This window comes from Telopea speciosissima, chromosome 2 (assembly GCF_018873765.1).
Source record: "Telopea speciosissima isolate NSW1024214 ecotype Mountain lineage chromosome 2, Tspe_v1, whole genome shotgun sequence".
Taxonomy (NCBI): domain Eukaryota; kingdom Viridiplantae; phylum Streptophyta; class Magnoliopsida; order Proteales; family Proteaceae; genus Telopea; species Telopea speciosissima.
The window spans coordinates 17,407,969-17,424,396 of record NC_057917.1 but is presented as its reverse complement, the minus strand read 5'-3'; the positions used below and the strand labels follow the sequence as shown (position 1 = coordinate 17,424,396).

The 16,428-nt window shown below is 42.2% G+C and overlaps 1 protein-coding gene across 2 annotated transcripts in view; it reads left to right on the top strand.

Moving 5' to 3' along the window:
• Positions 1 to 16,428, top strand: part of LOC122652509 (protein DEFECTIVE IN EXINE FORMATION 1-like) — a 35,948-nt gene that overhangs the window by 12,167 nt on the left and 7,353 nt on the right. For both annotated transcript variants that reach the window (XM_043846269.1, XM_043846270.1), the window contains one exon: positions 9,396 to 9,577. In XM_043846269.1, coding sequence (XP_043702204.1) covers positions 9,396 to 9,577 — 182 coding nt within the window. The remainder of the gene's footprint in view (positions 1 to 9,395; positions 9,578 to 16,428) is intronic.

The following is a 16,428-nucleotide window of genomic DNA, read 5'->3' as shown; positions in this document are numbered from 1 at the left end:
GACTTGCGATCCGCAGAACCAGCCCAATCAGCATCAGTGTATGCTTCTATCCGTAGGTGACCATGTGCAGACAGAAGAATTTCTTTTCCAGTAGTTGACTTCAAATAGTGTAAGATACGAAGTACAACCTCCATATGAGAAGAGTAGGGATCATGCATAAACTGGCTCACAGTACTCACGGCGACAGTAATGTCAGGACGAGTGTGTGAGAGATAAATCAGCTTCCCTACAAGTCTTTGGTACCGGCCTTTATCAACAGGCTCACGCTCTTTTTCCTTGAGTCGAACAGTAGGATCCATAGGAGTATCTGAAGGATGGCAGCCTAACAACCCGGTTTCAGCCAATAAGTCTAGGACATACTTCCTTTGGGAGAGAAAAATGCCTTTAGCAGATCTGGCCACTTTAATCCCAAGAAAGTACCGTAGTTTCCCTAGATCTTTAATCTCAAATTCTTGTCCAAGGAAGGTCTTCAACCGTCTGATCTCATCACCATCATTGCCAGTAACCACTATGTCATCAACGTAGACTATAAGAACAGTGAGTTTTTCACCAGCTCTCTTTATAAAGAGTGTATGATCAGCATTATTCTGCTTATAGCCCACAGAAATAATGGCCTTATGGAACCGGCCAAACCATGCTCGCGGTGACTGCTTCAGCCCATATAGTGCACGCCTCAGCCTACACACTTTTCCTTGATTTCTGTCGCAAGAGAACCCTGGTGGTATGTCCATATACACCTCCTTATCCAGTGCTCCATTTAGGAAGACATTTTTACATCTAGTTGCTGCAAATCCCATCCAAGGTTGACTACACAAGATAATAACACATGAACAGTATTTAACTTTGCAACAGGTACAAAAGTTTCCTGGTAATCAATGCCGTATATCTGAGTGAACCCCTTGGCCACGAGTTGTGCCTTATACCTATCCACAGTACCATCCACCTTCTGTTTTATCACAAACACCCATTTACATCCAACGGTTTTCTTCCCAGGTGGAAGAACCACAAGCTCCCATGTGTTATTTTTCTTCAAGGCTTCCATTTCTTCCATCATAGCTGCTTTCCACTTTCCATCTGATAGAGCTTCCTGCCAATTGTTAAGAATACAAACAGAAGAAAGAGAGGAAACAAACGCACGAAAGGATGGGGAAAGGGAGTTATAAGAAACAACATGAGATATAGGATGCTGAGTGCAAGTCCTGACACCTTTGCGAAGAGCAATAGGTAATTCAGGAGAAGGAACATTACCAGATGGAGAGGCAGGTTCTGGATCCGGGTTTGGCAATTGGATGGGCACTGGAGCAACAGTTGATTGAACCTGCTTATGTTTCTTTACATAGGTCTTCACAGTACTGTCATCAGTCCTCTGCTGAAATTCACTAATAGTCCTCTGGATAGGAGTCTGGACCGGGGTAGATTGCTCCCCCTGAATAGGGATAGTCTCCCCCTGTATAGAAACCTCTCCCCCTGACTCAGGGGGAGTACTAGGGGCCGGCCGAACTGGTTCAGACTCGTGGTAGCAGACTGTAGTGGAGGTGGAGAGTCAATAGTCAGCACATCTTCACTAACACTCTCCCCCTGAAGAGGTGGGGACACATAATATGGAACACTTTCATGAAAGACAACATCCATGCTGACAAAAGTCCGGCGGGATGGAGGGTAATAACAATTTTACCCTTTCTGTGTAGCAGAGTAACCCTAGAAAATGTGGCGGAGACTACGGGGTTCAAGTTTACCAGGGGACCTTGTATCCCTGGCATAACAAACGCAGCCAAAAACCTTATGTGGTACTATAAAGGAAGAAGAGCCAAGTAATAGCTCAATAGGAGCTTTAGAATTAAGAACCCAACTGGGCAGCCTATTAATTAAATAAGCTGCAGTAAGGACAGCATCCCCCCAATAAAGGGAAGGGACATGGCGAGCAAATAGAAGAGCTCTAGCCACCTCCAAGAGGTGGCGGTTTTTTTTCTCAGCCACACCAGTTTTGGGTTGGAGTGTCGACATAGCTGGTCTGATGGAGGATGCCATGGGTAGTAAGGTATTTTTGGAACTGACATTCCATATACTCTGTCCCATTGTCACTCCTCAAAATTTGAAGAGTGGCATTAAATTGGGTCTTAACCAACTGATGAAAGTGCTGAAAACAGGAAAAAACTTCATTTTTTGTGTGCATAAGGTAGACCCAAGTGAACCTAGAATAGCAGTCAATAAAAGTGACATACCACCGATGTCCAGAAAGGGAAGCTTTCCTACTAGGACCCCATACATCAGAATGAACAGCATGAAATAAGGAAGAGGATATTTGATTAGAAATAGGGTAATTTGAACGTGTCTGTTTAGCCAAGACACAAAGCTCACAAAAAAAGTCTTCCTTAGTACAGTCTTTAACTAATGCTGGAAATAAAGTTGATAAAATACCTAAAGGGGGATGGCCTAGCCTAGAGTGCCATTTGTGTAATTCAGAAGAGAAAGATGCAAAAGGTAAAACCTGGGTAGGTGTAGGATCTCCATCAAGCAGGTACAATCCGCCATGCATTTTACCCAATCCAATCGTCTTCCCCGAGTCCAGTTCTTGAAAAACACAGTGATTGGGAAAAAAAGTCACTTTACAATCCAAGGATTTGGTGATACTGCTAATGGAAAGGAGGTTAGTTGTAAATTTTGAAATATGCAACACAGACGACAGTGTAAGGGAAGGAGAACAACCAATGGATCCTTTCCCTGAGATAGAGGAGAGGGACCCATCAGCAACTTTAACTTTATCCTTACCAGAAGCAGGAGAATATGTATTAAAAAGGCTGGAAGAACCTGTCATGTGATCAGTAGCCCCGGAGTCTATGATCCATGGAGTGGAAACTACTGATGCACAATGACTAGCAAAGGAAATACCTGTACGGGCAAAGAAGGAACCTGAATTGGCAGCAGATGTAGTAGAGGCAGCGGATGTGTTCAACATACGACTTAGAGCCTGGAGTTCTTCCTGGGAGAAACCGATGTCGGTAGTGGGAGTTGGAGCTACACTTTCAGTGTGATTGGCTTTGTTTTTAGACTTGGCATGACCACGTTTGGCCTCAAAATCAGCAGGCTTCCCATGTAATTTCCAACACTGAGCCTTAGTGTGATATGTTTTGTGACAATGCTCACACTTCACAGGGCTCTTTGGTAGTAGTAGTAGTAGCAGCAACACTGTCAGAAAAAGTAACAGGGGTGGAGCCAGCAGTTTGTAAGGCTGATCTTTCAACTTTGGGAGTAATCATCATGGCAGCCCTTCGTGTCTCTTCATTGTGAACATAAGAAAAAGTCTCCTCTAAAGTGGGGAAAGGAACCCGACCAAGGACTTGCACCCGGATAGGGTCATAATCATCATTGAAGCCAGCCAGGAAATCATAGACTCGAAACTGATCAACATAAGAATGATAGGCAGTAATGTCAGCAGTAATAGTAGGTTGAAACCTAGCATAATGATCCAATTGCTGCCATAAACACTTGAGGGCAGCATAGTATTTAGTGATAGACATCTCCTTCTGAGTAGTATTTTGAAGTGTCTTCCTGATTTCATAAACCTGAGCACCACTTCCTGATCGACCATAAGTTCCCTTGACAGCAGTCCATATCTGAGTAGCAGTGTCAAGGAGGAGATATTGACTAGAAAGATCAGTGGTCATAGAATTTAAAACAAATGACATCACCATAGCATCGTTGGTAGCCCATTTAGTACGGGCAACACCTTCTTCAGTAGGCTGTTTGGTGGTGCCAGTAAGATGGCCAGTGAGTCCCCTACTAGCCACGGTCAAGGATAGTGATCTGGCCCAAATTAAATAATTCGTACCATCAAGCATAATGGCAGCAGCATAGGGAAGGAAGTCATTCCTAGTCTGACCATCCCCTCCAGAAGTAGCAATAGTCATCTCTGAATCACCCATAATTCAGCCAGGCAGAAATCAATCCACAAATTTGAAAAAAACAGATCTTCAAAAACTGAATCAAGTCTGAAGTATATTTCAGCCGTCAGAATAGGCTGAAAAACAGATCGAGTGCTCCTCTAGTAGTGGGGAAGAAGTCCTCCAAAAATTAGCTCCTTCGGATGAGCTAATAAGAAACCCTAAATTTAGGGAAAAAACAAATTTACAGAAAAATCGCAAGTTTGGAATCTGAATTAGGTTTGATCCAAAGCTGCAGTCTTCTATCAGGGAATGGTGTAGACCAATAATGGCAGGAATCAATCTCCAAAGAACCAGAAGTCAAACTGTAGTTGAAGAAGTAGCTTGATCTCTAAAGATGGAGGGAATCTGCCGGCAGAATTAGGTCACACCAGTTGTCTTCAATCTTCAGTGAGGTGTCATTGAGGGCAGCAACTATATCTTCATTGGATTCACCTCAAAGTTCCTGCCCTATATGAGATGGAGAGTCCGAGAGTGGTGGAGAAGGAGAGAACTAGTAGCCGAGACTGTTGGAGAAGGAGAGAACCTGTAGCCGAGAGAGTTGGAGAAGAAAAACCAGAAAATCGAGAGGGCTGCTCTTCAGATCAGAGGTGGCTCTGATACCATGTAAGCAACAGAATATTAATGCTTGAATGATCTAAATTGATCATCCAACCCCTTATTTATAATAATCTCAAAGTACAATCAAAGTATGAATCCCCCCCAATCCTATTTCTATTAGGAATTCCCACTACAATTAGGAATCCCAAATAGAGATCGGATAGGAGGGAAAAAACAGGAAAGAAGAAAAAACTAAAACTTAAAATAACTAAAACAATGAGACTAAATTACCCCTATCGGGTAAAGTAGCCCATCTCAACAGAACCAAGGCTACCCAAGGCGGTGGAGGGGTGTCTATATATATATATTTATACATATATTTATTTATAAGCATTATATGTAAAACTCAAGGAAAAGGGGGTGAAAACTGAACCTCTGTACAAAACCTGAACACTTGAACTTCTTCTTTTGACCAATCCTATGAGCATGGTCCTATGGTTGCAGATCCACCTGTGGGTTTCTGCGTTGTGGTAACAGAAAGTCCTGGATTTTTTTGGTCAGATCCTACCGAGGGCCAATAGGCTACTAGGGGTGACAGCCCAAGAGGGCAGCCAGGATGGCGTCCCGGCTCCAAGAGGAGGGGCGGCCAAGATGGGTGGGGGGAGGAGGAGGGGGATAAGGGTGGAGGGGGGGGGAATAAAGATGTCTAATATCCGATTTGGGGGGGGGGGGGGTTTGAAGCAAAATCGACCTCGAACCAGGGAAACCAGCGGGAGATCGATTGCAATAGGACCAATACAATTAAGGAACACAATTAAATGACTAAAACTCTTTTATTGCTATTTTCTGTTTACATATGAACGAGTTCATAAAAGGATAAGAAAAATTAGAAGAAAGGGATGTAGAAGGGAGGGGGTAGGATCAGCTATCTCAGCCCATCATCCTCTCACCCACGGTATCTCACCGTTGCCGCATCTCACAGCTTCATCAACAGCTCTTTTCTCTTCAATCTTTGTCTCTTTTCTGTTCAGGCGCATACTTATTTATGACAACTCAATTACAAAGCAACCCATTCCTAATCTAAGAAACTAATTAATAAAACCTATAAAATAGAAACTAGACTCTAACTAGGATTCCCAATTAGGATTACAACTCAAATAGGAAACTAAATAAGTGTCTAATAATAAAAATAACACCAAAAATCAACTCCTCTAAGCCAGCAGTCCATATCAGCCTCCAAATCACAGTGTTGCATGAACAGTAAATTTTTTTCCTTGGTCTTCTTCATGCTTCAATCTACATCAGGGGGATCCCTAGGACTTAGACCAGTGCCTTACTGCACTGGCAGCCACCACCACGCCAAGAAGTGCTTCCCCAATAATGTAAGACTAGATTAGGGATAACCTAGCCCCAAGATAAACCCACAACTCAAAATAGAAAGAAATGCTGAAATTAGAAAGTAAGCAATTCTGAACAAACCAGCACTGGGAATGGACTCCAACATTGATTGAGTGCTATCCTTGGTGGGGTGAACACTTGCTCCAAGTTGGGGCCAATTCTGATGGCTGGATATTGAGATCTGAGTTGGACTTGAAAATAGATGGTAGGCTTAAAAAATTGAAGGTAAGCGCTACAGACCAAACCAGCCAGAAGTAGAGTGTCAAACTGGGATCGAGTGAAGGTCTAGGCAGCAGTGAAAAGCCCTCCAAATCTCTGCTAGTTCTGACCACTGGTTGCAGAGATACGATCTTCACAAGTTGCGGCAACAAGTTGAAGCAGAAACTGAATCGCAGGAGCAGTAGATCTTCAATTCTGTTGTGTAAACATCAACGACAATGTTTGCTGATGATTAGGGATGATACTAGGCCTTCACAGAATTAGCAGCAATAGTAGGTTGGATCCTCACAGCAGCAATAACAGCAGGGAGTTGATTGGAGGTAGGAGAAGAAGATAGGAAGGAAGATAGAAGGGGGATAGGGTTTCGGTTCTCTCAGCTCACAAATAAGTGCTCATTTGCCATGTTAAACATGCATTGGAGAGATATTGGACTGCTGATTTTACCTTCGATTGTATCAATACTTTTAATCTATTAGGAGCTAGAAATAATTTTCTATATGCGTATTATATATAATGATTAAAGGAAAAACTTGAGTATTGATGGGGTTTCTTATTGCTAATGAGCTGGTGAACTCAAGGATTAGAAGTGGAAACCTGGGTGTGGTTTCAAAGCTTAATATTGAAAAGGCTTACAACCATTTGAACTGAGAATTTTTACAAACTGGGATGAGAAGAATGTGTTTCAGAATGAGATGGAGGAAATGAATAGAGATATGCTATTCTTTGGCTGACTTCTCAGCAGTTTCAACCAAAATTTCGCTAAATATTTCGGTTTCAACTGAAATTGAAACCAAATGACTTGAAATTGCATTGTAAAAAATGGAATGAAATTTGCGAAATGGATCAAAATTCCCTGAAATATTTCGGTTTCGATAGAAATCGAAATAGGTTTGAAATTTTAGATTTCAAACCTTGCTTCTAAGTGATTGTGGATGGAGTACTGGAGAATTTCTTTGGAATCTCTAGAGGTCTCTGTCATGAAATCCATTTCGGCTTTCCTGTTCTTGCTAGCTGTGGGAAAGTTGGGCAGAGTGATATTAAAGGCAGTGAGTAATACTTTGTATGTTTCATTTGGAGTCTAAGGATGGTATTTTAGTTTTTCTAGAGCTTCTCACATGCAGCTTAGGTATTTGGGATGCATTTAGTTTTGTTTTGAAGGGTTTCAGGCTTGAAAGTTAATTTTGCTAAAGGTAGCTGATTCTGGTAGATGAGGTGCTGGACCGGGACCAGCTTTTTTGTAGTCTTCGATGTAGAGTAGTCACTCTTCGACTCCGTTCGGAATTCTTTTGGTGTATCTTATGCTCAAAGAAGTGTTTGGGATCCCCTATTTGAAAGAATGAAAAAGAAACTGTCAACACGTAAAAAAGATTATTTAAAATTTTCATCTTACCAAAGCTGCTTTTGCAAGTGCTGCCAATACAATTCTTTGTCCCTCCTGATAATCTCTGTGATGCAGATACATCACCAAAAGGGGCTTATTTTAATGGAAATAAGCCTTGGGTTGGGCCTAAACTATGGGTATTAAGGCTGCATACAGGATTGCTATTATTAGGTCTTAGTTTATTTTTAAGTTGTTTTGGGTTAGTTCAATTGAATCCGTTCTATGTGGTTCAATTTAAGTTGCAAGTAATTGTTATTAAGGCTCCGTTTTTTTTCGGCGTAAAAGTCGGTAAAACAAATTTTACCGTATAGTTAGATTTTCTGTTGCTTGTTTCATTGTTTGAAAATTTTCCATGGACCCTCTTGTTTTCCTGAAAAGAGGCTGACAAATTTACGGCAAATTTAGTCGTAAAATTTTCCCCGCAAATGGCTCGGGGCTTAAGCTCAAGTGGTTGCTCGACAGTTTTGAGAAACAGAGAAAAAGGCAGATAGAGGCTTGAACATACTTCTAGGATCGTTCAACATCGAACTTGATCGTTATACACACTTCTCCTCACCGTAACGAAGAGGTTCTTGCTGCATTTGATCTGTGAACGTTGGAGGCCAGAAGGGTTTCCAAGGGTGGAAGGCTCGAGCACAGGCGAGCTTTTCGATGATGGCGTAGGTGTTGTAGTTATGGAAAATCCCGAGTGGAACTCGCCAGTATGGTCGAAAATCTGGAGGGCAAGGTCGAGGTTCTGCTGGCGGTGAATCATTTCACCATCTGGCCTCCGATAAATCACACGGTAGAGGTTAGCAACCCAGCGTGATCAAGCTCCTGCAATTGGTACTTTCTGGATATTGTTCCGAACTTGGCACTCGGAGTTGAAGAAATTAGCCAGCTTCACGCAATTGACAATAATGGTTTTGAAGAGTGGAATCTCTCTGCTAAAGTCCTTGATGAGGCTAATAAACCCCTGAAGCTGACAAGAGAGATTAACCATTTAATGGTGCTGATTCTCCTAATTTCTCTGCTAAACTTGCAAGAACTTTGGGTGCTCGAGGATTGAGAAAGAGACAATACCACAGGATTCATTGAGCCAATTGGCGAGGAGATTAGAGATTTTGGATCTGTTACTGTTTCTCATGTCTTCCTAGATAGCTTTCGCTGTCCAAAATATCTGTGAATGTTAGAATTTTCACCATTTGAGAAGATATGCCTTCTCTCTCTCTCTCTCTCTCTCTCTCTCTCTCTCTTTTTGATTAATGTCATTTTCTTCTACCAATTGTCGATTCACTTTCACCCACAACACTGTTGTGTGGAGGTGGAAGTCCCGTGTCATGTGTATTAAGGTGTCTCCATGTCTGATTATAAGTTGCATATCGGATGTTTGATAAAATAACTGAACCAATAGTTACAACAAGGTTATAACATGAGTAATCATATTGAACATTTTTACATCATATTTCATCTCTTATAAACAAACGTTGGAAATTTTTTTAATATGTAAAATTTTACATGTAAATTTTCAATTGTAAAATTTTACACCGAAACAAACGGAGCCGTAAGTGTTTTAGTTGGCTGGATTAGGATTCTATAAGTTCAGCCATGTTATGATAGTTAAGGATTGGGTTACTGGAACCTGAAAGACCATCATCTACTATGGGAGTCCACTGACTACAATTGATCCAATAATGTGTCTATTTAGCATGTGGAGAGAATGTTATACGAGGGCATTATTGAATAATTGAACAGGATTGATGTGTGAGAATAGGTCATCTTTGTAGGTGAAGCTTTTCTTATTTTTTTGGATAATCATGAACTTAAAGTTAACACTCTGAAATAGTAAAATTACATTAAGAACTTAATGTTTAGATCAATTTATCAAGCTTTGCTTTATGTAGTGGTTTGGGCCTGACACTGGTAAGTTCTATCAGGTAAGGTGAGAGAGAAGTTTCCCCTTGAGATGGCTGAAATTCAGGGATCTGTAGTTGCTGCAGATATCAATGATGACGGAAAGATTGAACTGGTGACAACTGATACACATGGAAATGTCGCTGCATGGACTACACATGGGGAAGAAATTTGGGAAGTGCATCTGAAGAGTCTCATTCCACAGGTTAATCAGCTTCTGTACTTTCTGAAGCGATATATTTTATCTCAAGTCAGGTAGGATGGCCATCATATGCTAGGTTAATCTTCAATAGTGCAATATTATGCAGAAGCCAATGAGAACAAAATACTACAATAAGTTGAACAGCCTGACGAAGGGAAGCAAAAATCACTAGCCCAAGAATCAACAGCCAAGAAAACAAGGCTGTACAAAATGGCTCTCCAACTGTCAGAATGAACTAAAAAGGGAAATTTAGCCCAAAACTAAGACTGGGCTGATGCACAGGGCGGCCCAAGTGAGTTATTCTGGTATGCATGCTTACTATGACAGGTTAAGGTCCACCAAGAACAAGAGCGTCAAGTTTCTTGGTGCCTTTTTGAGCATCAGATCTTCTGTTTTGTTGCCTAAGATACAATTTCTGATGGGAAAACCATATAGACCCAGATAATAATGTATATCATGCACATAAGATAGGGAGACTAATATATTCATAATCCACTTTCTCTTTCAAATCAATGGCAGATCTCCATGGATTAACAAACCACCATGGTATAGTCATTACTTATCTGCTAATCTTTTGGATGGATCTCTGACTTCCCTTGAACGAGATGTTTAGAGAGGAGGCAGGTTGATAATTCACCTAATAATATGGAAAGCCTGCAGGGCTTAGTGCTCTCCCCTTGAAGAACCATTCTGTGACCACAATTAGCGACTCTGAGAAGCTCTGAAAGCTAAGATGACAGCCTTGTATGCTCGTAAGGGCTAGGCTCTCTCTGAATCTCCAATCCCTGCAAGGCCTGAAAAAGCATTAAACTGCCGAATCCAATCCATGTGACCATGTCTGAAAGTGTTAGCAGACCTGAATTAGAGAGTAATTGCTTGGATGATCAATATGATCAACCAAGCATTGTATTTATAATATGAGAGATTATATTCTAATGACCAAAGTACCCCTAGTACAGCCGACATAACTAGGAGGTACAAAGAAGTAAAAAATACAACTGTAAAATGACCAGAATACCCCCACGGTATTCTGGTGTACACAATTCAATACTCCCCCTCAAGTTGGAGCAAATATGTCAATCATGCCCAACTTGACTATATTAGGATAGAACAATTTCCCAGACAATCCCTTGGTGAAAATATCAGCAACCTGATCAGTAGACTTCACAAAGGGAACACAAATCAACCCTTCTTCCAATTTTTCCTTGATGAAATGCTTGTCCACTTCAACATGCTTGATGCGATTATGCTGTACCGGGTTGTGTGCAATGCTGATTGCAGCTTTGTTGTCGCAGTACAACATCATAGGAAGATGAACAGGAACACCAAGGTCTTGTAGCAAGCCTTTCAGCCAAAGTAACTCACAAATGCCTTGTGCCATAGCTCGAAACTCTGCTTCAGTACTAGAATGAGCCACCATATTCTGCTTCTTGCTACGCCAAGTAACAAGATTGCCTCCTACAAAAGAACAGTACCCAGAGATAGACTTCTGATCTGCAAAACCAGCCCAGTCAGCATCGGTATATGCCTCTACCTGTAGGTGACCATGAGGAGAGAAGAATGTCTTTTCTAGGGGCTGACTTCAAGTAGTGAAGAATTCGAAGAACAACCTCCATATGAGAAGAATAGGGGTCATACATGAACTGACTCACAGTACTCACAATAGCAGCAACGTCTGGACGTGTGTGTGAGAGATAAATTAGCTTCCCCACTAGTCTTTGGTACTAGTCTTTATCAACAGGTTCACCCTCTTCTTTGAGACGGACAGTAGTCTCCATAGGGGTATCTGAAGGGTGACACCCTAACAAACCAGTTTCAGCCAACAATCTAGGAAATACTTCCTTTGGGAGAGAAAGATGCCTTTAGAAGATCTGGCAATCTCAATCCCAAGAAAGTACCGTAGCTTCCCTAGATCTTTAATCTCAAACTCTTGCCCAAGAAACTTCTTCAACCGGCTGATCTCATCACCATCGTTGCCAGTAATCACAATGTCATCCACATAGACTATAAGAACAGGGAGTTTTTCACTAGCCCTCTTTATAAAGAGTGTGATCAACATTACTCTGCTTATAGCCCACAGAAATCATGGCCTTGTGAAATCGACCAAACCACACTCGAGGTGATTGCTTCATCCCATAAAGTGCTCTCTTCAATTTGCACACTTTCCCTTAATTACTGTCACAAGAAAACCCTGGTGGAATATCCATGTACACCTCCTCACCAAGTTCTCCATTTCGGAAGGCATTCTTCACATCCAGCTATTGTAGATCCCATCCAAGATTGACTGCATAAGATAGCAAAACCCGAACTGTATTCAACTTTGCAACAGGAGCAAATGTCTCTTGGTAGTCAATTCCATATGTTTGAGTGAAGCCTTTTGCAACCAGACGTGCCTTATATCGATCCACAGTCCCATCAACCTTTTGTTTGACCACAAACACCCACTTACATTCCACTGGTTTTTTCCCTGGAGGAAGGGCAACAAGATCCCAAGTATTATTTTTTTTCAATGCTCTATTTTCTTCCAACATAGCTGCCTTTCACTTTCCATCTGTATATAGAAACAGAAGAAAGAGAGGACACAAATGCATGAAAAGACAGAGAAAGAGAACTATAAGAAACAAAGCGAGAAATGACATGCAGGGTGCAAGTCCTAGTACCTTTGCGTTGAGCAATAGGTAGGTCGGAAGGAGAGGTCTCACCAGGAGGAGGAGGATCTGGATCCTGAGCCGGCAATTGGATAGGTATTAGTGCCACAGTGGATTGATGCTGCCCTCTTTTGGAGCATCTTTTTTTGTAGGTGATGATATTGGAGTTGTCGATTCTCTTTTGAAATTCACTGATGGTTCTCTGGACTGGAGTAAACTCCCCCTGACTACGAACATCACCACCATTACTTTCTACAAGCTCCCCTTGTAAAGGAATCCCTTCGGAAGAAGTCGGAAGAAGGGGCAACAGCCGAAGGAGGACACAAATGCATGAAAAGACAGAGAAAGAGAACTATAAGAAACAAAACGAGAAATGACATGCAGGGTGCAAGTCCTAGTACCTTTGCGATGAGCAATAGGTAGGTCGGAAGGAGAGGTCTCACCAGGAGGAGGAGGATCTGGATCCTGAGCCGGAAATTGGATAGGTATTAGTGCCACAGTGGATTGATGCTGCCCTCTTTTGGAGCATCTCTTTTTGTACTTGATGATATTGGAGTTGTCGATTCTCTTCTAAAATTCACTGATGGTTCTCTGGATTGGAGTCAACTCCCCCTGACTAGGAACATTACCACCATTACCTTCTACAAGCTCCCCTTGTAAAGGAATCCCTTCGGAAGAAGGGGCAACAGCCGAAGGAGGCTGGGCAGCAGCCAAAGGAGATGGGGCAGCAGCTATAGGAGCCGAAGAAGGCTGGGGAGCTGCCAAAGGAGATGGGAGAGGAGGAACTTCAAGGGGAGGAAACGCAAACACATCTTCACTAGAACTAGAACTCTCCCCTTGAAGATGTAGGGATGGATAATAGGAAAGACTCTCATGAAAAACCACATCCATACTGACCAGAGTACAATGGGAAGGGGGATGGTAACACTTATAACTTTTCTAGATTGGAGAGTAACCCAAAAAAATACACCGCAGCCCACGAGGTTCAAGTTTGTCATGAGAGTTCGTTTCTCTGGCATAGCACACACAACCAAACACTTTGGGAGGAACCGTAAAGGTGGAATTCCCATATAAAATGTCAGCCGGACTGCGGGAATCAAGAACACGGGAAGGCAACTGATTAATAAGATAGGTTGTGGTGAGAACAGCATCCCTCCAATATTGGGAGGGAACACGGCGCGAAAACATCAACACCCTGGCTACTTCCAACAAGTGTCGGTTCTTCCTTTCAGCCACACCATTTTGGGCTGAGGTATCAACACAACTAGTTTAGTGAACAACCCCATGATCAGCAAAATACTTTTGAAATTGATTTTCCCTATACTCAGTGCCATTATCACTTATCAAAACCTTGAAAGTAGCCTGGAATTGAGTTTGAACCATTTTATGAAAAATGCTGAAAACAGGTAAAATTTTTACTTTTGGTGTGCATAAGATAAACCCATGTGTGTCTGGAATGACAATCAATAAAAGAAACAAACCAACGATGACCAGAAAGTGAAGTTTTACGACTAGGGCCCCAAACATCAGAATGCACCAATTGAAAAAGTGAAGAACTCCTTTTATTTGAAATGGAATAAGTTAAACGTGTCTGTTTGGCCAGAACACAAGCCTCACAAAAAAAATCGGTCTTATCACATTTTTTGACCGAAGTAGGAAATAAAGATGCTAAAATCCCTAATGGAGGATGACCTAATCTAGAGTGCCATTGGTAAATTTCAGAAGAGACTAAGGAGTTCTAATGTGGCGATGGTAATGGGGGTGGAGTGAGATGACCATCATCAAGCAGGTACAAGCCACCATGCACTTTACCCAATCCAATTATCTTCCTAGAAGCCAGATCCTGAAAAATACAATGGGAAGGAAAAAAAGTTACTTTGCAGTTAAGATCACGAGTAATACTACTAATAGAAAGAAGGTTAGTAGTACAATTAGGAATATGCAAAACAGAAGAAAAAGGAAGAGAGGAAGTGCAGTTGATGATTCCTTTTCCAGAGATGGAAGAAAGGGAACCATCAGCTACTTTGACTTTGTCTTTCCCAGAAGTGGGAGAATAACGATGGAAGAGGCTAGAGGACCCGGTCATGTGATCTGTAGCTCCAGAATCAATGATCCAAGGATGGGAAGCTACTGAAGCACAATGACCACCAAATGAAATACCTGACCGAGCATAGTTTGAACCTGAAAGAGTAGGTGAATTGGCAGTAGCTGATGTAGTAGAGGCAGCAGTAGCGGAAGACTTGAGCACACATAGGAATGCTTGTAGATCCTCCTGAGATAGGCCAGTGTCAGTAGTAGGGGCTGTAGCAATAGACTTAGAGTGATGGGCCTTGTTTGGTTTCTTCTTGGCATCCCGTTTGGCTTCAAAGTCAGCTGGTTTCCTGTGAAGTTTCCAACATTTGTCCTTGGTGTGGTAGGGCTTATTACAATGCTCACGAGTGACAATGCCCTTGGTAGAACCATCACCAGAAGGGGAGGAACCAACAGTCATAGGAACAGTCGTGGAAGCAGTCTGGAGAGCTAATCTCTCAGTAAGTGGAGGATGGAGCATGGCAGCCCTACAGTTCTCTTCAGAGGAGACCAAGGCATAGGATTGTTCAAGTGTGGGAAAAGGAGAGTGACCCAACACTTGAACTCTAATCTGATCATAATCCACATTTAATCCAGCCAAGAAGTCATAGACCCGTATCTTGTTAACATGCTTCTTGTAAGAGGCAATATCATCAGGAGTGGAAGGATGGTAATCAGAAAAATGGTCCAACTGTTGCCAAAGGCTGTGAAGAGCAGCATAGTACTTGGAGATAGTCAATTCCCCTTGAGTGGTATGAAGGACCTTCTTCCGGAGTTCATAAATCTGGGTATCATTGCTAAGCTGTCCATATGTTTCCTTGCAGGCAGACCATATCTGGGCAGCATTTTGTTTTGGTAAATGAATATATTACCGAATCCCAAATGGGGGTAGGGAAAGAGAACCAATATACAAGAAAGAAGAGGAAGAAGGGAGGAGAAAGGAAGGGAGGGGGGGGGGCAAGGGGCGGCAACCAGCCTACGCAGAGGAGGAAGGCCACAAAAGGGCAATGTCAAGGCCCCAAAATTTTACAATATGTCTGTTCTTCCGGTTGTCAGTGGAATGTCTCTGTCGGATGTGTCTGAGCTTGGAAGAGACATCGGAAGAGATGGCTTTCCAAATCACGTCGAAAGATCTAGAGTTGGAAGTCCATCTCCTGAGGTTTCTTTCCAGCCAGATATGATGAATCGCAGCGCCAAAAACAAGCTTCCCAATAATGTCACAAATGGAGTTCCCTGAGAAGTTTTTGAGCAACCAGAGCCATTCACGGTCAAAACTCAGGACTCTTCTGCACCGTGGCCAGATGGAAGTCGACATATCTGGGCAGCATTATCAAGAAGAAGAAATCCGCCTGCAAGGTCTGATTGCATGGAGCCAATCAGATAAGACACGAGGATACCATTATTGGAGATCCACCTGTTCAAAGAAGGCCCAGCTTTAGTTGGCATAACAGTAGTGCCATCAATATGGCCAGTAAGCCCACAACCAGTAATGGCAAAGTAGGCAGAGCGAGACCATATCATGTAATTGCTCCCATCCAGTTTGATAGGATTTGGAAGAAGATCACGGGTGTCATTCCTACTGTACCCATTAGTAGCAGAAGTGCTAGTAGAGACTTCAGAGTCACCCATTATGCAGCTAAAAAAAACCAAATCGTAGAGAGGGGCTGTGGTGAGGAGAAACCCAATAAAAACTCTAAGATAAGGGCTGAAAATTGGAGGGGAGACCTCTTTAAATATAAGAAGAGTTGTCTCTAAAAACCAGCAGCAACTGACAATGAAATCCTGTAGATCGACTATTTCAGGGTTTTGAAAAAAACCCTGATTTTGGTGAAATCGATGGAGGGCAGATTGCAAACAAAAAACTACCAGAAGGAGCTGAAACTTTGATCGAGTGTGCTTCTAAGAGTACTGAATTACTCAAAAAATCAGTATCAACAGAGAATCACAAAGCCAAGATCGATATTTGTAGGGTTTTGAAAAAAAACCAAGAGGAGAGCAAAATCGATCAGGGAGAGGAGCTGCAGTATGGCAGGAGATAGAATATTGTCCAATATAAATCTGCTGCAGTTCACGAGCTTCAATAATGTGGAAAGATCCTTTGGTAGTGTAGATGAATTAGTCCAAAAACTTGAAGTC